Source organism: Zophobas morio, unplaced genomic scaffold, assembly GCF_036711695.1.
Source record: "Zophobas morio isolate AGI-343-1 ecotype UQ-CSIRO unplaced genomic scaffold, CSIRO_AGI_Zmor_V1 ptg000044l, whole genome shotgun sequence".
NCBI classification, from domain to species: Eukaryota; Metazoa; Arthropoda; class Insecta; order Coleoptera; family Tenebrionidae; genus Zophobas; species Zophobas morio.
Genome location: NW_026972149.1, coordinates 6,373,430 through 6,399,540, shown reverse-complemented (window position 1 = coordinate 6,399,540; position 26,111 = coordinate 6,373,430). Strand labels below are relative to the sequence as shown.

The window sequence follows — 26,111 nt, the reverse complement described above, 5'->3', positions numbered from 1 at the left end:
ATCTTTGTTAAATTGAATAGACGCGAACTGTGTGATGAGCGGATGTAAAACGAGCCGCAAAAGACGTTACCTAAAAAATTGGATGTATGAATCCTAACTATTACAGCCCGAGAATCTATTCAACAACAGAAAAGTAACATAATCGTAATAACGAAGACATTTCACAGTGAGCGTTCAGAATCCTAAACGAAATGCCACAAGGGAACGTGAGAATGTGATTTCATTAGCAGCCCAGACACTATTGGTATTTGTACGGAGCAAACTTGATAATAAAGTGCAACTTTACGCATTTCAAAGCTTCAACTCGTTCGAAAAGTTTTATTTAAGTAATTTTTTCGTTACTCCCGTTTTGTTCCCTTTTCAACCTAAAATTATTAAATCGGAAAGGATTAAATGCGCAGCACACAGGGAATTTTTACTTTGATCTAAATAAATTTTTTTCTGCTAATTTAAACACAGAATTCGGGCGTAATGGATACTTGGAAAAATTTGATTTCAATTTTCGACAAAGGCGACACTTCAGTGCTTTGTAACTTTTCGCAAGGGTCAGCCCAAGCACGCCTTTGCCACAACTTAGATTTAGGGCCGAAGTCTTGCAAATCGGAGCCAAACTCGTTTAAGTTGGCGAATGTGCTATCGAACCAGGGTTCACGAGACGCCAAATTTCCTGCGTATACCTGTAACGGGCCGCTTAAGGCCGCTCGGTGCCATAGAAACAAAACTGACTACAAAGAACTTCATATGAACATGATAAACACGCTTCTCAAGCCGCAAAAGTGTCGCGAGGGTTTTTGCTAAATTGGAACATCCCGCCGTTACGTTCCTTAAGAACCTTCTGGGTGGATCGCTGGAAGAATTACGATGAACACCCAAAACGTCAAGCTTTCTACGTTATGACAATAATTGTTCTCTAAACAGATCAAATAGGGCTTTTGACTTTAGCGAAATCTGGATCTGTTTTTCTTACTGAGGAAACTGTGATGTAAGTACTCAAGCAGACATTTAATGAAAACTGCTTTAATGTAACTTAAACACTCGAGAGAGAACAAACACCACATTTTAATATCCACAACTAACTAACTCACTCTTCGCGGTTGTTGTTTCATTTAGTTTCTAGGTCTTGCTTGTTTGCTTACAAAAAGCAAAAATCAAATTTATATCATGTAAAACCCCATTAACACTAATAAATTCTAATTGCTATATTAATTGTCAATTATCTGTCAACCTGACTGCATTTAAGATAAAATAAGTATCCTCCAAAATAAATTTTTACTGTTATTGTTATTACTGTACGTCTGTCTGAATTATATTGATGGTACAGACACCCAGACAGAAACAAGTGTTGCGCAATTCAAACAGCTTAAAAAACACAGCCTCGTTCCATATTCTAATTTCCAGAAGCATTACCCACTACGTTATCCTTTGTAAATAGAAGTGAAAAAATGTTTCAATCTTCAACGATGTTCTAAAAGCATTTTTAATCCATTTGAATATTGACAGCGTGATCTGCTTTTTTCCATCCGTTAAAAGCTCTCCTCTTACATCAGTATTTGCCTCTTACCTCTCAATTCTATAGTTGTATATCCTTAAACAACTAACCATCTTTTACGACCTTAAATTCTAAGCAAACCATTTCAGGAATTTCATAATTATGCCGAGTCTGTCGTTCGCCCTGAATAATCCAGACAGCAGCATCAGAAGACGGACATCTTGTAAAACAGAACTTTCATTATCGTGAGCACATAATACACATATCGGAAGCGTCGTAAAATAATTCGATTCACTCTTCAACAGACACTTTTTCGGCAAACATGTGCCATCAAATGTAACGATATTTTGCAGCTGACGATGTCACACAACAACAGGTTTGCGAAAGTACTTCTACGATTTTGTTTCTCAATATCTTCGCTTGCGTTATACAATGTTTTAATTTGTTGGTAGTTTCAAAACACATGACGACTTCTGGAACAACGAAAACGTGTCCCTTATGTACTGATACGGTTATAACCGAGTTGCTTAATTTTCCAAAACTGGATACATGAACAGATTATCAAGAATATTGTAACGTTCCGGCTATCGATTGGATATTTAACTATTCGGAAGTGCTTGAAAACGCCCAGCGAGGCACTCGACAAAAAGTAATAATAAGAGGAGGATGATCGTCTGAAGCGACATTTTATGTCAAATACCGACCCATCGAACAGCTAGAGAGCTCACTTCTGATATGCCGGCACACCAATCTGGTGAAATGTTAACTACTTTCAGTCAAGAGCAAGATTTACCGACTATTTACACATTTTTATTTTATAATCCGTCAAATTGGAATTCGGCTATTGAACGAATCTGGCAACGCTATAATATCCATAAAAGCTTTAAAACTGCAACGAAACAACCAGCGGTAGCAATTTCCTCTAAAACAAAAATTAATTTCGTTTAACTGAATAAACGTGAATTCTCTGACGGTTATGAGCTGCTTAATTTTGCAAAGCCGGATACATGAACAGATTATTGTGGGAATATTGTAACATTCGGGGTATTGATCAGATATTTAACTATTTACAAGTGGTCTAAAACGCCCAGTTCGACAAAAGGTAATAGCAAGGGTAGGATAATCATCACAACTGACATTTACCGGAGAGCTTAGTTTTGCCAATCTGAAAGCTTAAACCATTCATCTTGTCTTTGAAGCTCATAAATACATAAATCTACTAACCCCGTTACCGTTTTTAAATATGAGTTGACACCCCAGTCTCCAGTGTGTTGGTTCCACGACTCCGCCGTTAAATATTAGCGTCTGTAGCGTCGCACCAAAAAAGCGCATTAAAGTGCTTAAACGATCCCCACTGCACTGCCAACACTTATTTAATTGCAGCTCCAGTTTACTTCAAATTCCCTGAACAAGCTCGAAAAACGCGCTTCCGCAACTAATAAGTTTATAAAATCACATGATCATCTTACACTTCGGTTCATGTTTGCTCTGAAAGCAGTGACACGCCGCTGTCGAACGTCAATGCTGATTTTATAATGTGCAATTTGGGTTGTATCTTTTACGAGCCCGTTTTCTGTAAATTAATGTTTTACGTGATTTTCCGAGCTTTTCAGAGTATGTTCTTAAATGTAAGGGAAAATTCACTGCAACCTGTAGACGATGATAACAAAGAAGGGCTGAATTTATGTATTAGAATCATAATAGACCGAGGTCGAAAATAACTCATTGTTTGATACACCGGTTTAATAATATTTAATGCCGCCGGCATTTTATTCGAATTCGGCTGTGCCCCAAATTATTATGTATTTCGATCAGCGGGTCGTGGTCACTGGGATAAAATATAGTCCAGATGATAATTTATTGACTTTTGCGTGTTCGCGAAAGCTCGCTGCTTAACAGAGATTTTCCACGCATTTTCAACCCACGTGCATTATATATTTGTCAGAGGTTCTTGTAAAGCTTGAAACTTTGAGAAAACATGAAAATAGCCAGACGCCTGTAGCAAAACAACAATGGTGAAGGTCATTCCTAATTAAACTTTCATTTTCACCGTGTTAATTAGCCACGGGGCACTCATTATTGTTGCTCGTAGTAAAATTTATGTCACAAAAATTCGGAAAAATTCACTATGCAACGTATACATAAAGACTAATTTCGTATTCAATTGGCAAATTTTTCTTTTTTTGAGAAAACCATATATTAACGATAATCTGCCTATTCTTCTTACAGAAAATGATTAATTAATGATCTAATTGATAATTAAATCCATAATTAGCGGAAATATTTAATGAATTTTGCGGATTTCATTTTTTTATAATAACCCCTATAAATTAAAATAAAACTATGTGCGAAGTGTTAAACTACACGTAAAGGAGCATGCTATGCGTATATTTCAAGTGAATTTTCCCTAACAAAATTTTATTATCACGTCATCAACATTTTAATATATCCTCAAACTTTCGCGGAAGTGTTTAAACAAGCTTACGCTCAGGAAGCAACAAATAAATATATGTAAAAAACACAAACATTGTGATTAAGATACACACTAATGATTATGAACAATAGGTCCGCTGGTGCTCCTACAACTCAAAAACCAATAAAAACCGAAGAGCAATAAACCGATGATAAAAAATATTAGTTATAAAAGTGGCAATAAAATTAACATTCCTGAAGTTCCAAGCGCAGCTTAAGTGGTCGAACGCAATAACCGCTGATTTTCGGCGTGTATTTCGTGGAGAGAGTGTGTAAATATTTAAGTAGCTTTTTCAATTATCTCGTAATTTTGCTTTAACCAAGCTTGCAAACTGACTCTAATTATAGCGGTGGAGGGTATCTCCAATCAGTATATAAATATTTGTAAGTTGTAAATACAACCCAACGTTATATTACTTCATCGCATAAAAAGTGAGCGAGGCAACGTAGGTGTTGATAGTTTGTGCAAATATAAGGGAAAAAGTATTGAGAAACTTTGAAGTAAATAAGTTCACTTACTGAGTCCCGTGTTATTTACTATGAACGTCAGTGATGTTGACAGAATTTTACAGAAGGTGAAAATTTGTACAATAGCTTGCAAAGAATGTAGTACAACAAGTAAATAGATGTAAAAAAGTGATGAAAAAGTTGAGCGTGGTACGAGATTACGTATTAGAATAAAAAATTTGATGACATAAGGCGCGCGGGTGTTCAGAAAAACACATTATTAAATTACCCGCGAATCGATTTTGTCTATTTTTGAAATTTAAAAACTGCGTCGTGTGGATGAAGTTAAGCTATATAGGGATCGATCTAAAGCCATGAAGGAAAACAAACTATGACTAGAGCGCGTCGTCTGTATTACCTGGTGCAAAAAGAAAGCGGACCAAGGTAGGCGTTAATAGTTTGTGCAAATAAAAAAAGCTCTTTGTTAACAATTTCGTGACACAATCCAATGAACAAGATCCTAGTTGTATTCCTGCTGATTGGAGTGGCGAAGGAAATCCGAGCCTGTCGCAAGACGGCCAGGTTTTGCACGACCCTTTCCACGTCCGTTAATCAGAGTAGGGCTCTCCAAACCCCACTTTCGCCCTACACATGCTTCAATAATATACGCCAAGAACATTCAAACTCGCATCCGGAGGGACACGCCACTAGCTCGTGAAATCACCTCGGATTTTGATTTTCTGTTTCGTCAATAAGTACCTAATGAAAAACTTAATTTCCCTGCGGTCGAAATAAGTTGCGTTATTAAAAAAAAAAACAAAAACGACCATGAAAAAAAAAATGCCGCGTTCACGTTTTGCAATTTGCATGTGCTTGTGTGAAAAGTAATATGTTACTGGTCTCAAATTCTATGCGAAATCCGCTGACACATAACTCGGTCAGCTCTGCTGTTTTCAAACATTTTCATTAGCATTTCGAACTGTCGGTTCTGACCAAACAGCGACATTCATATTAAAAGTTTGGAGGAGCAAAATAGAGAATATTATATTCAATCTGACTCATTCGTTACAAAATCGTGCACCGAAAGTACACAACTCAACCTTGGCTCTTGTTTAAACTAAAAATTAAGGTTGTTCACTTTGTGTTGCTTATTCATAAGACGTTACAAACTTCTCTTATAATTTGATAAATTTGCAAATAGGGTAAACTACTGCTTGTTAACATTACTCGTTTAATGTACACTCATCGCAATACGCACGCCAAACTCGCAACTTTGTACTGTCATGAACATCGTGAAATCAATTGCAGCTTCATTTTAAAGTCAAAAACCTAAGTTACTCAAAACAAAAAAAATCTTCTCAACGGTAATTTAAAATGCAGGAGTGGGGATAGGACCATCATCTGCGTTAAACACTCTATTCTAGTTTTAATAATAATCGCCAGAATTAAATCTTAATTGTGGGGTGAACAAACAAAGTTTAATTAATAGTTTCTGAGATTCTAATAACATGGTCAACGAACAGACAAAAACAGACAAACAGACGGAAGCAGATAGTGAAAGGGTCTGGATGTAAAAACTAGGTGTGTGTTGAAAAATGTTTCGGTGACCATTTGAGCGTCGAGGTACGTAATGAAACGAGAAACACTAATAAGCGGGGAAAGTCGATAAAAGTGTAAAGCAGATACAGAAAGAACTATCTTGTTTTCCGTCCTATTTAATCAAAACGAAAAAGAAAAATTGTAGGAGGAAGAGTTTGTAAATGTGTTGGCGTTTTATCAGCAGAAATTCTTGGCAGTAACACCGAGTGTGTACAAGCCTCAACTAACGAGGCTATCAGAGCTGGCCGAGCCGGTGTTTAACAAAAACGAATTCCTTGAATTCACTCTTAAACCAGAAAGTCTATTGGAGAGGAAGAGAGTAATGAGGCGATAGCACGTAGCTACCGTTTCGACGTTTCTTTACTGAATAGAACCCAAAGATAATTAATATCGGTGTTCAGGTTGGAATGAGCGGTACTTTATGGTTCGAAGTCAAGCACATACGAGCTTTTGAAGTTCTTACTCTACGCATTCCTGGCTGACGAAGTGTCTGGTCGATTCCACGTCTCGTAATAAATTGTCTCACACGCGCGTGTTGACAGTAATTAGTGCCGTTTAGAGTTAATTAGCAGGTTATCGAATCTTTATAAAATATTCAGGGGAAGCGTTTCTTGCAGGTGACATGGCTTCATCACAAAGGAGACTCCATACATCTTCTTACGGTAGGCCGAAGTGCTTACAGCAGAGACGAGCGCATCACGCTCAGCTTTCGATACCCCAACAACTTTCGATTACAAATTGTCTACATCACACGAAGGGACGAAGGTCTCTACGAATGCCAGGTCGCCACACATCCTCCTAAAGTCAAAAGGATATTTCTCAAAGTTACAGGTCAGTATCCAATCCTGTGCCGGAAACTTCCAATACCTTATATTTCTTTACTTGTTTTGTCTCTCGTCCGAAATCCTTTCATCTAATTATTAACAGACGCTGCGCCTTCAAAAATCAGGCTTATTACATCGAATACCTACAACTCGCAAACAAAAATTACCAACCAATTAATTTCAAATAAAACCCTTTAGGTTAAGCTTAAGATCTCCAACAATGTTTTTAGAAAGAACATTTTTTATCATCTTTGCCGCCTTTAATAATTTAACTGCTACTTGAAACAGGATAAGTTTTGTCAAAGAGTGGACCGACTAATCAATATTTGAATTTAACCCCAGTGACAAGATATTATTCCCATAATCTTTAGTAGTTAAGGTATGTTTTTTTTATTATTATATTTTTTAATAAAATGTTTCATGCTCCACCACTCAAAATTTCGTTATATAAATCTGATAATCATTAATTATCTTAACGATCTCTATACTAGTACCTGAAGCTCCAGAAGTACATAGAAGTGACAAACTCAAGCCAAATCTACGAAGATGCTAGAGAGTACTATTGAAAGAATAGAACTAGTTAAATCGCAGTATATATTTGTGAGGATAAACAAGGTCACAGTCAGATCAAATCAGATCAAGTCAGTTCAGGTCAGGTCAGGTCAGGTCCGGTCACTCAAGTCCAACCCAGCGCTGCTGTGCTACAACCGAATCACTGTAGGACTTAAAACGGACCCTAAAAACTTCGAGAATGTATCTACCGAAGGGACATCAACATGTTCATACGAGCAAACCGTTGTGATTATCTTTGGGTTTTCAAGACATCATACTATTGAACCGCTTGCCTCATAGTAGGTTAAAATACAAATTTTGAGTTGGGACGGCTGTGAGGTAGATTTTGAGAGAAACCTGAAAATCTTGACGACCCTGGTACCATTGTAAAACTCGAACTTCTCCAAATTTGGTCCCATTTCATTGGTTGAGCTAACTTTATACTCCGGGTACTGCGACTGTGGTGCTAGATCCAAATATCATTCCGCCAGGACTTACTTTGTTATACCTTGTGGCAGACAGATGACAAAGTACTCTTAGTTTTAATTCCGCTAGCTACCCGGGTCAAACAAGTTTCAGAACTTGCAGCTCCGAAATTTAGGAACCTTTTCCCTTAAGGTCAGTTTGGACGGTGGGGGTGAAGGGTTTCGTCGATATCCTATCGAGGGTTATGACGTACGTTAGTACCGCGTCTGGGATCGCCTGGTGCCACCAAAGACAAACCTGTCCGGTCTTGGCGAACAAGGTCACTTTGACGCCACGGGGTTGGCGCCTTCTACGGGGGCGATTGCTCAGGCGCCAGCTCCCTCTCCCGGGAATGGAATACCTGGGTTACTCTTGCCGAAGAAACCGATTACCAGTTGGTCTTGTGAAAAAAACTAAGTAACTATCTACAAAAGTTGGAAATCGGGTCACGGTCTTGCTGTGGCCTCCCTGGAGGCCACTGAACATTTGAAACTGACCTCGGGACAGATTCTGGGAGAAGCCTTAAGATGGACCATGATTTGGTTTAATCCTTTCATGTCGGTGTCGTTTAAGTCCCGCTTACTGCAAGTAATACCATTCCACTGAGGGTTACTTTGTTGCACCTTGCAGCAGACAGATGGCAAACTACCCCTAGTTTTAAACCACTTCCCTCATAATAGGTTAGACCACAAATTTTGATCTTAAACTGACTGTGAAACGGGAGATTGGTCACGTTCCTTCATATTGGCTTTCTTTATACCTCAGGTACTACTAGTATGATACTGGAAACACCTTCTATTCCATCAAGATTTGCCTTGTTGCACCTTGTGACAGGCAGATATTAAGCTGCACTTGCCCTTCCACTACTCTGCCTACTTGGACAAAGAGAAGTCCAGAATTTGGGGCTTCGAAATTCAGGAACTGCAAGTTCTAGTCTGTGCAAACTAGAATGCCGTGCCCCTTGCGCTTATCTCACACGAAGGAAAATATTAAAAGTTCCCGAACTCAGAGAAATCTTGAGAGACCTTCACCTAGGTTGAGCCTGAAGCCGAGCTCATAGAATCAGAGCCAGATGGGACAACATGTTTAAAGACTTAATATTTTTACTGAACCTTTTCCCTAAAGAGATTAAGACAGAATTTGCGACGAAACCCGAGGGTCGATGGTGAAAATGGGGGTGAAGGGTTTCGCCGATATGGTATTGGGGGTTATGACGTACGTCAGTACCGCGTCTGGGACCGCCTAGTGCCAGCGAAGACAAACCTGTCCGGTCTTGGCAAACAAGGTCACTTTGACGCCACGGGGTTAACGCCTTCTATGGGGGCGGTTGCTCAGGTGCCTGCTCCCTCTCCCGGGAAGGGGGTATCTAGGGTACTCTTGCCGGAAAACAGATTTCCAGTGGGTCTTGTGAAAAAAAATGTGTAATTATCTACAAAAGTTGGAAATCGGGTCATGGTCTTGTTGTGGCCTGCCTGACGCCCACTGAAGATTTGACACTGACTGTGAGATGGATCAAGGAGAAACCTTAAGATGGACCATGACTCTGGTACCAGTGTGAGATTTTAAGCTGTTCTAGATTTGGTTCCAGTCCCGCTGACTGCAATTACTACCATTCCACAGAAGGTTAGGCAGACACATTGCAAACTACCCCTACTTTTAATTTTGCTACCTGCCTGGGTTAAAGAAATTCTAGAAATCTCAGATACTACGGAGTATGATACCGGATGAACCTACTATTCCATCAAGATTTGCCTGGTTGCACTTTGTGACAGGTAAATATTAAGCTACACTTGAGCTCACACTACTCTACCTACTTGAAGAAAGAGAAGTCCAGAATTTGGAGCTTCGAAATTCAGGAACTCCAAGTTCTAATCTGTCCAAATTAGAATGCCGTACCTCTTGCGCTTACGTCACACGACGGAAAGGATTAAAAAATCCCGAGCTCAAAGATATCTTGACAGTTCCACACTTGATCCCATTACTTCAGCCTACTCTTCACCCTCTCACTACGTTATTATCAAGAGAAAACGAGGTCCAGAACTTGTGACTCCTAAATTTAGGAACTGTAGGCTCTAGTCTACCTAGCGTGAGTCCTAAGCTTGGCTTCCTGAGCTGATAGAATCCTAGCCAGATGGGACAACATGCTTAGGGACTAAATGAAACCTGAGGGTCTATGGTGACGGTAAGGGTGAAGGGCTTCGCTCGTATCGTATTAGTGGTTATGACGTGCATTAATACCGCACCTTGGACCCACTAGTCCCACCAAAGACAAACCTATCTGGTCTTGGTGAACAAGGTCACCTTGACGCCACGGAATTGGCGTCTTCTAGGGAGGCGGTTGCACAGGCGCCAGCTCTCTTTCCCGGGAAGGGAGTACCTGCGGTACTCTTGCCGTAAAAACGGATTTCAAGTGGGTCTTGCTGCGACCTCCCTGGCGGCCACTGAAAATTTGAGACTGCTGTGAGACGGATTAAGGAGAAACCTTAAGATGTACCATGACGCCGGTACCAGTGTGGGACTCCAGATTTGCTTCAATTGTTTCATGTCGGTCACTTTTAACTCCCACTTACTGCAAGTACTACATTCCATCGAGGGTTACCTTGTTGCACCTTGCAGCAGACAGATGGCAAACTACCCCTAGTTTTAATTTTGCTAGCTACCCGAGTTAAACAAGCTTCAGAACGTGCAGTTCCGATTCATCCAGGTTGGAGTCGGGCAGATAACGTTTAGAGCTTAGCTTTTTGAGCTCGCAGAAGCCCGGCCAGGTGGGACAACACATTTAGGGAGTCAATGTTATAACTAAACCACTTGTCGCATAATTGATTCGAACACAAATTTTGATTTTAAACTGACTGTGAACAGGGAAATTCGAACTGTCTCAGACGTGGCTCCGTCACTTTATATTGGCTTTTTTTAAACCTCATGTACTACGAGTATGATACTGGATACACCTTCTATTCCATCAAGATTTGCCTTGTTGCACCTTGTGACAGGTATATAAAGCTGCACTTGCCCTTCCACTACTCTGCCTACTTGGACAAAGAGAAGTCCAGAATTTGGGGCTTCGAAATTCAGGAACTACAAGTTCTGGTCTGTGCTTATCTCACACGAAGGAAAATATTAAAAATTCCCAAACTCAAAGAAATCTTGAGAGACCTTAAAATGCTGCACCATTCTGGTACTAATGTGCGAGTTCAAACTGTTCCACGCTTGATCCCATTCCTTCAACCTACTCTTCACCCTCTCGCTACATTATTATCCACAAGGAACGAGGTCCAGACCTTGTGACTCCTAAATTTAGGAACTGTAGGCTCAAAAAGTTCACCTAGGTTGAACCTGAAGCCGAGCTCATAGAATCAGAGCCAGATGGGACAAGTTTAAAGACTTAATATTTTTACTGAACCTTTTCCCTAAAGAGATTAAGACAGAAATTGCGACGAAACCCGAGGGTCGATGGTGACAATGGGGGTGAAGGGACCACCTAGTGCCACCGCAGAAAAACCTGTCCGGTCTTGGCGAACAAGGTCACTTTGACGCCACGGGGTTAACGCTTTCTATGGGGGCGGTTGCTCAGGTGCCTGCTCCCTCTCCCGGGAAGGGAGTACCTGGGGTACTCTTGCCGGAAAAACGGATTTCCAGTGGGTCTTGTGAAAAAAATTGTGTAATTATCTACAAAAGTTGTAAATCGGGTCAAGGTCTTGTTGTGGCCTGTCTGACGCCCACTGAAGATTTACACTGACTGTGAGACGGATCAAGGAGAAACCTTAAGATGGCTCATGACTCTGGTACCAGTGTGAGATTTTAAGCTGTTCTAGATTTGGTTCCAGTCCCGCTGACTGCAAGTACTACCATTCCACAGAAGGTTAGGCAGACACATTGCAAACTACCCCTACTTTTAATTTTGCTACCTGCCTGGGTTAAACAAATTCTAAAAATCTCAGGTACTACGGAGTATGATACCGGATGAACCTACTATTCCATCAAGATTTGCCTGGTTGCACTTTGTGACAGGTAAATATTAAGCTGCACTTGCCCTCCCACTACTCTACCTACTTGAAGAAAGAGAACTCCAGAATTTGGAGCTTCGAAATTCAGGAACTCCAAGTTCTGATCTGTCCAAATTAGAATGCCGTACCTCTTGCGCCTACGTCACACGACGGAAAGGATTAAAAAATCCCGAGCTCAAAGATATCTTGACAGTTCCATACTTGATCACATTACTTCAGCCTACTCTTCACCCTCTCACTACGTTATTATCAAGAGAAAACGAGGTCCATAACTAGTGACTCCTAAATTTAGGAACTGTGGGCCCTAGTCTACCTAGCGTGAGTCCCAACCTTGGCTTCCTGAGCTGATAGAATCCTAGCCAGATGGGACAACATGTTTAGGGACTAAATGAAACCTGAGGGTCTATGGTGACGGTAAGGGTGAAGGTCTTCGCTGGTATCGTATTGGTGGTTATGACGTGCATTAATACCGCACCTTGGACCGACTACTCCCACCAAAGACAAACCTATCTGGTCTTGGTGAACAAGGTCACCTTGACGCCACGGAATTGGCGTCTTCTAGGGAGGCGGTTGCACAGGCGCCAGCTCTCTTTCCCGGGAAGGGAGTACCTGCGGTACTCTTGCCGTAAAAACGGATTTCAAGTGGATCTTGCTGTGACCTCCCTGGCGGCCAATGAAAATTTGAGACTGCTGTGAGACGGATTAAGGAGAAACCTTAAGATGTACCATGACGCCGGTACCAGTGTGGGACTCCAGATTTGCTTCAATTGTTTCATGTCGGTCACTTTTAACTCCTACTTACTGCAAGTACTACCATTCCATCGAGGGTTACCTTGTTGCACCTTGCAGCAGATAGATGGCAAACTACCCCTAGTTTTAATTTTGCTAGCTACCCGAGTTAAACAAGCTTCAGAACGTGCAGTTTCGATTCATCCAGGTTGGAGTCGGGCAGATAACGTTTAGAGCTTAGCTTTTTGAGCTCGCAGAAGCCCGGCCAGGTGGGACAACACATTTAGGGACTCAATGTTATAACTAAACCACTTGCCGCATAATTGATTAGAACACAAATTTTGATTTTAAACTGACTGTGAAAAGCAAAATTCGAACTGTCCAGAATTTGGGACTTCGAAATTCAGGAAATGCAAGTTCTGATCTGTCCAAATTAGAATGCCGTACCTCTTGCGCTTACCTCACATGAAGGAAAATATTACAAATTCAATTCAAGGCTTCTAAATTTAGGAACTGTAAGCTCTAATCCGCCTTAGGGTGAGTCCCAAGCTCATAGAATCCGCGCCAGATGAGACAACATGTTTAGGGACTTAATGTTAATACTGAACCTCTTCCCTTAGAAAATTAGAACAGAAATTTTAACGAAACACGAGAGTCGGTGGTACCGGTGGGGGTGAAGGGTTTCGCCGATATCATATTGGGGGTTATCACATACGTCAGTACCACGTCTGGGACCGCCTAGTGCCATAAAAGATAAACCTGTCCGGTTTGCCGAACAAAGTCACCTTGACGCACTGAGTTGGCATCTTCTACGGGGGCGGTTACTCAGCCGCCAGCTCCCTCTCCTGGGAAGGGAGTACCTGGGGTACTTTTGCCGGAGAAACAGATTTCCAATGGGTCTTGTGAAAAAGACTGGCTACAAAAGTTGGAAATCGGGTCAAAGTCTTGATGTGACCTCCCTGGCGGCCACTGAAAATTTGAAACTGACTGTGGGACAGATTCTGGGAGAAGCCTTAAAATGGACCATGACTGTGGTACAAGTGTGAGACTTTAAGCTGTTCTAGATTTGGTCCAATTCCTTCATGTCGATCTCCTGTAAGTCTCGCTTATTACACCGAGGATTACTTTGTTATTTGGACAAGGTGAAGTCCTGAACTTGTGCCCCCGAAATTAAGGAACTCTAGGTTTTGCTTCTCACAGTTTATAGTTCCGTGCCCCTCGCGATTACTCCACTTGGCTTCCCGAGATCAAAAAACTCCGGCCAGGTGGTATAATACATTCAGGGACCTAATGCAACTACTAAATAGCTTCCCGCATAGAAGGCTAGAACAAAAATTTAAAAATCTCGAATTCGGTATCCTGACCCATTTGATCAGGCAGATTCTTTAAATTTTAGAAGAATTGTATTAATGAAAACGATCTGAATGTTGTAGCTAAGATAGTAAACTAAGAAAGGCATGAAAATATGATCATGACTAATATGGTAAGAGGTACGAATAGGGTAAATGTTTGGAAAGGAAGCAGTATAAAAAATTGGTCAATCGGAATTAATGATGAGGATTCTGCTGCTTTCCAAAATTGACAATTTACGCGTCGAGTCTTCTATTTAGAAGGTTTTATTGAATTACGAGTTTCCTTTTTATGGTTAATGGTGTTTCTACTCTTTACACTAAGATAATCATGTTAAGCATGACAAGAAATAAAAATTGACAAATATAAATCAAAATAACTTTGAAACAAATTTTAAACAGGACGAGACCAAGTATGTAGAACATTTTATTTGTGGAAGCTTTTTAAAGTTAGAACACTCAGATGTTATTTCATCAAAAGAATATTTTCCAAACGGACTATTTTTCAAAGAAAAGTCATACATTTTATTAGTCTCGAGAAAATGCAGTATTTTGTGACATTAAATGTCTTGAACATGGAGAACTTACAGGTGTTCTTTTAACATTTATCACCGTTTTATGTAACGAACGTAAAAATTAATTCTCTTAATTAGTTATTAGGTGGCATAGTTTAGCCATCACAGCAAACATTTGGGATAAACGACTACAATAAATTAAATTATTTAAATATTAATGTTCATGAATAATGCAAGAACTGAAGTGCACGCCTGTATTAATAACTGAATTCATAATGGAATTTTTCCAGACTAAACTAAACAGTCTCGTTTAAAATACAAATGCAAATTGTTCGGTTAAAAATCAAATGTCCTAGAAAATCCATTTATTGTTGAAATGCGGTTAAGCACGCTCTCTTATAATGGACAAAAACTAAACTGTTCCTTGTTTCGTATTTTATCAAAAGTGGCAACGTGTTTTCGCAGTTAAATGTAACTTCAAGAAAGTGGTGTCAAGCTTTTGTGGTTTTGTTACAAAATAATAGAACAAAACAGTATTTACGTCTTTGTACAATGCAATAAATATTAAAAGCCCGGCCAAAACTGCACAAGAAAGATATTAAGGAGCCAACCATGAATATGCAAAGGCATTTAAGATTTACTAGGTCAGAGTCGAGAATTGTGTGGAGGAAAAACGTGATCGGAGGAACGATTTCAATCAATTACAAAGCTCCCATTCACTGCTGCTATCTTCATATGAGCTCGAAGAATCTGTAACTGGATTCAAAGTAGCCTGAATTATAAATGAGATTAGCGTCACACATTGCCAGATTTTTATGATATTTCACTTAAACCGGCTGGTTTTAACAGGAAAATGAAATCATAATTTCCAACAGATTTTGAAAATCCACTAAAACTTTTATAATACGTCAAACGAAACAGTATTTTGCTAAAATTTCGATCAAATTTGGAGTGTGATGTTTGTTTTTGAGATAATCCGTTTGTGTGAAGTTAAAAATGGGGGTAATAGCGTGAAAAGGTGAGAGATTCATCAGTATGACCCAATTGCAATTGCTGGGGAAGTAAAATCGAATTGTTCGTCGATCTGGTAGGATTCGTGTTTAGTCTGCATATTATTATTTGTGTAGACATTGGAAGTGGCGGTTGCTTTTGTGGTAAATCGACTTAGGCATTAGTGTGGAATTCAGTTTAGTTATGCAATCACGTCCAAGGGTTGGGCGAAGACATTCTCCTTAGCGGGCAGTAAAATCAAGCCCGGAGTATTAAAATTCTATGAGTGTGGGTGAAATAGGGCATAGGGATTAATGAATATATTCTATTTGTAGCTCCGGAATTACGAATAGTGGACGAATCTGGCCGAGAGGTGACTGAGCGCTATTACAAAGCAGGCAGCGCCCTCGAGTTGACATGTCTGGCGGCACAAGTAGGAGGGGGCTCTGACAACCCCCCTATCACCTGGAGACACGGAGACCGCACGCTCTCTAAGGGTATCAGGTGAGTAAGTACCTTCACCACACAGACACCCTTTGTCCTCTACTCCACGCTTTCCTTGATGCTCCGGGGGATTAAGTTACTTCATTTACAGACCCGGAATATTCGACGGACACATCTGCTAATGTAGGTTAAGAAAAAACCTAACAAATAACGCGCTCTCCGAAAAAACTCACGAGAGATTTGACGAATTGCAACACGTCAAACAAAACGTACTCTGACGGACCACAAACAATTCATTTTATTCAGTGTCAACCTAAGCCCTGAATACATAATTGAGTCCGGAAAAACGGATTAAAAAAATGTTGGTTTTTGTCCCTCATCATTAACTTAACTAATCTCTTTATACGTGTTTTATCAATTTTGATACCATTTTAACTTGCCTCTCGAAAACAACGCAGCTTTTCTCACTCGAAACCGTAAGCGGTAGCGACGAACCGTCAACGAAACTATTTATTTTTACGCTTACACGTTTTTACCAACAGTATGAGAAGCCTATTTGAAACTTGTGACAAGATCATATAACAGTTGCAAAAATTACAACACTCGTCAAAAAAACTCGCCCACTTGTTACCTCTCCGCTAACTCTATTACGTGCTCGACAAATGCAGCATCAACAACAGGGGAAGTACACAAAAGGAACACGCATTAAAGTGAGTCGAGTTATTTGGATTTAGGTACAAAGGCAAGCCACTATTGATCAATACATAACCGGGCAAGTTTTCTCAATTTAATCTACGTCCTTTCTTTACAATCTCCAAGATCACAATGTCGAACATGTACACGCACTACCCTGTATAGTAACTAATTATTCGTAAAACGAGAAAATTTCAAATAAAATTAACCCTTCTCATTCAACTAAAATCACTTGTCTAAGTGGATTGAACATCAGTTTGCAATATAACAAAAGGCAACATCCCACTTTGGGAACTCGATATTGCCACAAACTTTACTCACAACTTTTAATACCCATCGCACAATACGCAGATCTAAATCACTTAGTTTGGCTACTCTAGAAAATTTCGGTTTAAATTTGGACCCTACGTGAGCAAAAATTTATGGAAATGTATGATAATGTATGATGAATTGATGAATAATCTAATGCGAAGATAATTTGTGATGTCAATTATCTATTCAGAATGTGTGCATTATAATAATCAATACAAGGAATGTATGAGCAAATAAAGAGGAAGAACCGGAAAATAAAAATTGTCTGTCTGAAACATGCAACGAATTAAAACGACATTAATTGTTTTTCAAAGTTATCAAAAACCGCTCAATTGGTAAATTTTCTTTAACATGTATGTGTGCAGACCGTCAATGTACGTCTGTGTAAACAAGTGGATTACAGTATAAACATAGTCACATTTACATAATATTTACAAACATTTGCCGCCTATTGTTACAAAAACATGTTCATTTATACTGATAATTACATGTTTTTCTTCAATTATCAAACCTAAATAATTGCCTTTGTCACTCCGTGTGTGTTTATACAGCAAAATTACGTCCTACCGCGGCGGATCCAATGAGAGCATATTTTAACGACAATATTTGAGAACCATTTCTTGGCTTATATCAAAGTTTCCTAATAACACCGTTATAACCTCAAAACAAAACTTGTCAAAAATTTTAAACACCCGTTTCCGCTTCCATCCGTCTGTTGTCTGTCTGTTGCGATTTTCTTACAATTCGCAGCATTGTGATATTGATTATCTCTGAAATAGCCGACCTAATTTTGCTGGAATTATGGAAATGAAATTACGTTATAATTGATAATATTATAGCAAAAAATTGATGGCCCGTTGGTGGAAATATGACACCAATTTTAAGGCGAGTTCGTATAACGCTGGGTTATATTACAAAATGTTTGATCGTTGCGTGCTATATCTCTATATCAACTGTTTTAACACATTAAAACTATAATAAAGAAATATTTTACGACAAACATGAGAGATTTTACGCCTTTATCAAGAGATTTATTTTACTTTCATTACCGCGACATTATATGTGAGGACAATGTGCTGTGCTGCAACTATGTTTAAAGTTTGTGTCACATTTTCCTTCGTTTTTCTTTGTTCAAACGTTACGTAGCACATTATTATCCCCGTGGCACCCAAAATTTTAAAGTTTAATCAACCGTATCGGTTTCATAAACTACTAATAGAACTATTAAAAAGTTTACGCATTTTAAACAAGCAGTAAAAGCGTTTTGGCAGTAACATGACTGATAAACGTTATTAGCTTTCGGTAGACCCATAAGAATAATGTTTGGTGTACTGCAAACGACTTAAATATTCATAACAAAAGTTGCACATCGCAGACACATTCACAACTCGGTTGATATTATTTATGTACCCGTGTTGTTAGATGTGGTGTTTTATTTGGTGCAGAAGTAATTGATTTCCCAGGAGTAAGGTCTTTTAAAAAATAAGTATCTATATAAAAGCGAAGCTCCGAAAGAAGCAGGAATAGATTAGGTAGCTAAAAATTAGTCGGACGGTAGCAATTTTTTAAAAATGGTTTTTCGTCGATTTGACACGCGCGTGTTAATGTGGAAGGAGAACATCGTGCTTGAACGAGCACGTTTACGACGCCGCGTTGGTAACATATTGTGTCTTTACTTCAAGTAATAATTGAAAATGTGGGACGTGTCAGAGAAAGCGAACAATCGATAAAACAGAAAATGCATAAATTATTTCTGACTCTTTTGGTTTCATAATCATGTAATTATGCAGCTGCAAACAATTGGTCCTTCGAGCCGGATGAATTTTGTTGTGGTTGATAGTAATGATAGTGTTTTTTCAGTTCTAACCTATCTACGACGACGGATTCGGCTATTTCAACTTTGACGGTGGGACCTCTTGAAACGCGCCATTCGGGGAACTACACGTGCGCCGTGGGAGCCCTGGCATTTGCGACCGTAGCTGTACACGTTCTTAACGGTAAGTTATTGCACTAAAATCTGCCAAATCTCACCATTAATCTTAACTTTGGAGAATAATGTACTAGCTTGGCCACAGTAAAAGCACGGTCACCAATTCGAACACACCGAATCAAATAAGTGAAGGACGATTCTTTAAAGATTTCAAATTTCAACAAAGATAAATGAAAATCAATTAACTTTGAACAAACTTCGAATCATTTCAGCTTATGCTGCTACCAAACTCGACGAAAACTTTTTATTTATACTCCTATTCCATTTTCATTGGCCTGGCCCGAAAAATTATACCGAGCCGGCGCCAGTTAATAAAAAATATTGTAGGAGCTCTTTAAAGAATTAATTTCTAATCGATTTATCTCGAAACTTTGCTGCTTTAGTCGTTGAACTAAACCTACTTTAAAGTAAAATATACTTCGAATCAAACTCTTAACACCTACGGCACCAGCTCGTTTTTGTTTCGCACGATATTAGTTTCGCCCGGCGCATCCACCATTGTTACCTCACTGTCTCAATCTTCCTGATCGCTCTACCAAGACGTTCTATCAATAAATTGAAAAATGTTTGTATAAAGTTTTCAGCAGCTGTCTCAAGCGGAAATCAGTCTCCCGAAAATAATAATAATAACGTCTATTGTGTTAGTACTTCATAAAGCGTAACACTTCGAACAATAACCATTTATGAGAAGATATTAACGAGATTTTCTGACACTAAATTATTCACGTTTCGGAACTGAAAGGAACGCGCGCATATCCAAAAACATTTCAAATTTCTGTTTCCAAAAATCAAGGCGGATTCATAAAGCGCAGATACAGGTTATAAATGAGAAATGTGTATCTTTTAATTAGATTATGCTATCTTTGTAAGATAGGTGACACGACGTGTGAAAACTTGTATCAGAGTACAAAACCCGGCTCGGTGTTGAATGGCTATTATTATATAACAACATACGTCACCCTTCAAACGGATTATACATTGACTACAATATTGATGAACGCTGATGAATATAACTCGTAACAGAGTGATTGTTGCGTACTCCCTAATCCGCAACAACAATAATGTAGTTGAAACCTAACAGATTAACGAATTTTAATTACACGAAACAATATTGACATGCATGCCGTGGTATTTCGTTCTGTTATTCTAGAAATTATTCTGTGCTCTCAATAAATAATAGCGAAATTAATTAATGTGTCCCCGTTCATGCAGTTTTCACGTCAAATAGAACAATGGAACCCCAAAGGTGTATGAATTCATAATATTGTGTGCGGAGGACGAAAGTGGACTATAATACCAAAAACCTCCAACAACAAAGACAAAATGTAGACAAAAAAATTCCTGGCGTGTATTACAACAATATGGTTAAGCATTATCTTTCAGGGTGGTTTAATAAGGCACACGCCGTCCTTTGACAGAACGGGTTATCGATTAATAAATAGTGAAGTCCGCTTGGTCGTTGCAACTATCTATTGATACAAACTTTATACAGGGTGCAGTTGTCTGGTGTGACGTAAACCACTTCCACACTATTCAGTCTTGTCTGTCGGATTAGGGAGCGCCCTCTGTCGTCGAGATGGCGTGACCTTGAAGGTACCCATATTTTGATTCTCTTAGGCGTGAGTGTCTTCACCTGTCATCCGGCCGCCTCCGCTTAGTCGAAAATAATAAAATCCATCAACCCCAACCATGTATAAACAAAATATAAAAACAATCTTATATCAGCGCGAACCCTGATTCTCTATCTTTACTTGAACCTCTCGTGGTTGTTATTCAAAGGAACAGATCTCCACGGTATTTTAAATCTCAAATTTGCCTCATGGGGTCGGTTTATTACAGTTCTATCCGAAACCCCTACTCCACTCCCACGAATACAAAGTATATCTTGTTCTTGAGTAAGAAGGTATATTAAATTTTTTCACGGTATTTCATATTAATGGACGTACGGAACCGGTTAAAGCTTTAATATATTTTGGTGGTGACACTAATACTGAATTATGCTAAAATTGCTACAGCCATAAATCAGAGATTAATAAAATTAGAGCCATGCGACTTTTAGTTCAGTCGCAAATTCATTTTAACGCAGCTCTAGATGGAAACGAAATTAAATTAGAATAAACATAAACGCATAAACTGACACATGTCATGACGTTTTCGTACTCGAGACGTTTAATAAACATGTAAATTTTGGTAAAACTATTTCATGTTATTGCGTAGGTTAAATTCGCTTTGGTTCACTTTAGACACGACAAAACATTTTCTTTGGGCTCAGAAATATAAATAGGCGTTATGTCGGTTAGACAGATATACAAAAGAGCGGTGCTAGTTTAAATGACCGTTGTATTCATACCTTCTAACCTACGTTCTAGAACAATCTACCCGAGTGTAACCCCATTATTTAATTGAAAACCTGGATCTCCGCCAGAGTTTCAAGTTTTGTCATCGAATAAATAGAATAGCAGAAAAAGAACTTCGTAACCCTTTTGTTGCACCCCGATAAATCTATTTTCATAATTTATACTCATAATAGTAATTAAGCACTTGAGAAGTTCCATTAATTTCATCCAGATAATTAAATTAACTTGATATTAGTATAATGAAATCGTTAAATGTGCAACTACTTAAGGCGATCATACCAAACGACTTCTTAACCTAATCTGCTTATTTTCGTCCAATTTATTAAAAAAACTCCTACAAATATGTCTAAATTATAAACCCAGTATTATCTGTAAATGCGGCTTTATGGTTTCGATGTTATTTTATAATTTATAGCCTCGAGTAACTGCTGGCGACGATGCATATTTCTTCATAAAGTTATATTGCATATTAATGGCCCTCTGAATACTTCACCGCGGACTGCGAATTAGCGATAAATAATATTTCTGCTTTTTTACAGCACCTTAGGCTTAAGACAATTCAATTAATGTCACTCTTCGTCCCAAATATCTTATCAAATAAGCAACTTTTTCCTGCGATAAAAAAAACTCCTCCACAATTATTCACTTCCCCGCCCCCAGTTGTTAACAACGTATTTTCCAATCAAAAAACGTTAGTTTTATTAATTCTAATATATAGTTCTTCGATTTTTTGCAGTTTCAATTTTCCAACTCTTGAATTTTTCAATTTTTCGATTTGCAATTTTTTGTTCTTTATTTTTTCGATTATTCCATTTTTATATTTTTTTGTTTCTCAGTTTTAATTTTTTCAATTTCTCGTTTCATCAATTTTTCGATTTGCGATTTTGCAAATTTTCAGTTTAAAATTTCGCGAGTTTTCAATTTTTAATGTTTCAGTTTTTCATTTCTTTAATTTTTCATTTCTTCAAATTTTCGATTTGCAATTTTTGGTTTCGGTTTTTTATTTTCTTTACCGTGACCTGACCTCTTCTAGTTAGAAAAATAGTCGAAAATGTCAAAAGTGCCAAAATCAGTTTTATCTTATCAACTATTAGCCCCGCCCACCCACCCTCTGTTTTTTTGGAAGGTATTTGACTTGCCAAAATCAGCCGTATCTTAGTAAGTACTACCTCCCCCCGTCTTCTAATTCTAAGGACTAATTTTACTTTTGTTATGTATAAGATCATACATTTCATTCAGACTGGATAAAATCAATCACTGAAAAGGAGGCAGGGTGGGTGGGCGGGGCTACTTATGTTCTTCTGTCGAGTGCGACTGGAAACTAATAATAGAATCTAGAATAGTCTAATGAAAAAAGTAAAAAAAACCCTAATCGTGTTTTTTTTGTTATACTATTTGCTATAAAATTTTATTCTTTACTTCGATTTTTCACTGTTTCAATTTTATAATTTTTTGTTTTTTCAATTTCAATGTTTTCGATTTGGAATGTTTCAATAATTTTTTTTTCTTTCTTCAATTTAATAGTATGTAACTCTTTGAGTTTTCATTTTTAAATTCTTCAGTTTTTCGATTTTCCAAATTTTGGATGTAGATTGTGCAATTTTTCGATTTGCAATTTCACGATGAGTTTTCAATTTTTCGTTTAGGTTCTTTATTTTCGTTAGTTCTTCAATTTTTCAGTTATTTCCAGTGCCTTGGTTTTATAATTTTTCCTTTTTCAATGTGAAGTTGGAAAATTATAAAACCAAAATTTCAATTTTAGGATTTTTCAGTGTTATAATTTTCTAACTTTTAACTATCGATTTGAGTTTCTCCAGTTTTCATTTTCAATTTCTCAATTTTTCGATTTGCACTTTATCGTTTCGGTTTTCATTTTCTTTTATTTTTTCAATTATTCGATTTTTATAATGTTTTGTTCTTTCATTTTCAATTTTTTCACTTTCTCATTTATTAATTTTTCCAATTGCAATTTTTCAGTTTTTAATTTGTTTTGTTTTTTTTTTTAATATTTAACCTTTACAATTTTTCAATTTAAAATTTCGCGAGTTTTTGATTTTTGATTTTTCATTTGTTCAAATTTTCAATTTGCAACTTTTCGCTTGGGTTTTTTTATCTCCTTTATTTATACACTTCGATTTGGAATGTTTCAATAATATTTTTTTTCTTTCTTCAATTTTATAATATTGTAACTCGAGTTTTCATTTCTAAATTTTTAGTTTTTCAATTTTCGAAATTTTGGATTTTTCAGTTTTTAGATTTTGCAATTTTTCGATTTCCAATTTTATAATGAGTTTTCATTTTTTAAATCATCAATTTTTCATGTCTTCAATTTTTCAATTTGTAATTTTTCTTTTCAGTTTTCTTTTTTCGTTATTTCTTCAATTTTTCAGTTTTTCGATGTTCTGAATTCATAATTTTTCTTTTTTCATTGTGAAGGTTTTTAATTTTAGGATATTTCAATTTTTCGATTTTCAATTTTTCCGTTTTACAGTTTTCCAACTTTTAAATTTTCGTTTGAGTTTTCTCGAGTTTTCGTTTTTAATGTTTCAATTTCCGTTTGGGTTTTCATTTTCTTTTATTTTTTCAATTATTCGATTTTTTATAATTTCTTGTTTTTTCAGTTTCAATTTCTTCTGTTTCTCGTTTTTTCAATTTTTCCAACTGCAGTTTTTGAATTTTTAATTTTTTTGTTTCTCCAATTTTTAAATTTTGCAATTTTTCAGTTTACAGACTTTTCGAGTTTTAATTTTCCAGTTTTTCATTTATTTAATTTCTCATTTCTTCAAATTTTCGATTTGCAATTTTTCGTTTCGGTTTTTTCCTAATTTTTTTTACACTTCTATTTTTTACTGTTCCAATTTTATAATTTTGGTTTTTTCAATTTCAGTTTTTTCGATTTGGAATGTTCCAATCATATTTTTTTTCTTCAATTTTATAATATGTAACTCTTCGAGTTTTCTTTTTAAAATTTTTCAGTTTTTGATTTTCCTAATTTTGAATGTTTCAATTATTGGATTTTGTAATTTCACCATGAGTTTTCAATTTTTCAATTTGCAATTTTTGATTCGGTTTTTCTATGTGCTGATTTTATAATTTTTCTTTTTTTAATGTGAAATTTTCAATTTTAGGATTTTTCAATTCTTCGATTTGCAATTTTTTCAGTTTTACAATTTTCTAACTTTTAAATTTTGATTTGAGTTTCTCGAGTTTTCATTTTTAATTTTTCAATTTTTCGATTTTCCATTTTTCGTTTAGGTTTTCATTTCCTTTTATTTTTTCGATTTTTTATAATGTTTTATTTTATCAATTTCAATTTTTTCAGTTTCCTGTTTCTTCAATTTTTCAAATTTTTATATTTTTGTTTCTTCAATTTTTAAATTTTGCAATTTTTCTGTTTAAAATTTCGAGTTTTCGATTTTTAATTTTTCAGTTTTTTGCTTCTTTAATTTTTCATTTCTTCAAATTTTTGATTCGAAATTTTTCGTTTCAGTTTTACATTTTTTTATTTTTACACTTCGATTTTTCACTCTCAGTTTTATAATTTTTTGTTTATCCAATTCAATTTTTTTCATTTTGGAATGTTTCAACAATAATTTATTTCTTTCTTCAATTCTATAATATCTAACTCTTCCAGATTTTATTTTTAATTTTTTTAGTTTTCGATTTTCCAAATTTTGGATGTTTCAATTTTTAGATTTTGCAATTTTTTGATTTGCAAATTCACGATGAGTTTTCAATTTTTTATGTCTTCAATTTTTCAATTTTAGGATTTTTAATTTTTCGATTTGCAGTTTTTCGGTTTTCAATTGTTCGATTTTTCGACTTTTATATTTTTATTTTTCGTTTCTTCATTTTTTAATTTGCAATTTTTCTAGTTTTCATTTTAAATTTGCAATGATAATAATAATAATTTTTAAAATATTTCAGTTTTTCAATTTTTGAGTTTAAAATTTTTCAATTTTTCAATTATTTGATTTTAAAGCTTTTTCGTTTATTCGATTCTTCAGTTTTTCAACTTTTAAGTTTTCAAATCCTCGATCTAATATCTAAATTTTTGGATCTTGCAATGTTAGTTTTTCCACTTAAAAACTTTGACAGTTTCATAATTTTTCGATTTAACACTTTTTGGGTTTTTCAATTTTTCGATTCGATTCCTTTTTCTTTCCTTCCAGTTTTTGACTCATAAATTTTTTCAATTTTTAGATTTCTAGATTTTTGTTTCTTCAGTTATTTCAATTTTTCGAATTTCCATCTTTTAATTTGTTCAATTCTTCAGATTTTTCAACTTTCAAAACTTTCAAAAATTGCAAAATTGTAAAATGAAAAATGAAAAAACGAAAAAGTTTAAAAGGAAAACTCGAAATCAAGAACTTGAAGAACTCAAACGAAAAATCCAAAATCGGAAGATTAAAAATTGAGAAACTTAATAATCGAAAAAGTGCAAAATAGAAAAAATAAAATACATTAAATATGTCTTGTAAAATCGAAATATTGAAAATTAAAGAAATCGGAAAATTGGATAGGTGGAAATCCAAAAGAAAAAACAAAATTGAAAATTTGAAGAAATAAATAAACAAAAATGATAAAATCGAAAAAAATTGAGGCATTAAAGAAACTGAAAAAACGAAAAATTGCGATATAAAATCGAGAAAATGAAATTTGAAAAATTGGGAAAATGAAAAATAACAATCGAGAACTTGAAAAATTTAGGAAACGAAAAATTGGGAAAGTGAAAAATGAAAAATTGTAATATCGAAAAATTCAAACATTTGGAAGTCGAGAAGTAAGAAATTGAAAAAAGTAAAGTTAAAAAATGAAGAATTATCAATATTTTTATTTATGTATTAATTAAAATTTTGAGACGACGTCAGCAATTT

The 26,111-nt window shown here is 36.5% G+C and overlaps 1 protein-coding gene across 1 annotated transcript in view; it reads left to right on the top strand.

Annotated features, from left to right (window-relative positions):
• The window catches only part of LOC135141916 (uncharacterized), a 265,878-nt gene that overhangs the window by 225,783 nt on the left and 13,984 nt on the right, over window positions 1–26,111 (top strand). Inside the window, exons 5-7 of the mRNA XM_064073505.1 lie at window positions 6,625–6,838; window positions 15,774–15,942; window positions 18,748–18,884. Of these exons, the coding sequence (XP_063929575.1) occupies window positions 6,625–6,838; window positions 15,774–15,942; window positions 18,748–18,884 (520 nt within the window). The remainder of the gene's footprint in view (window positions 1–6,624; window positions 6,839–15,773; window positions 15,943–18,747; window positions 18,885–26,111) is intronic.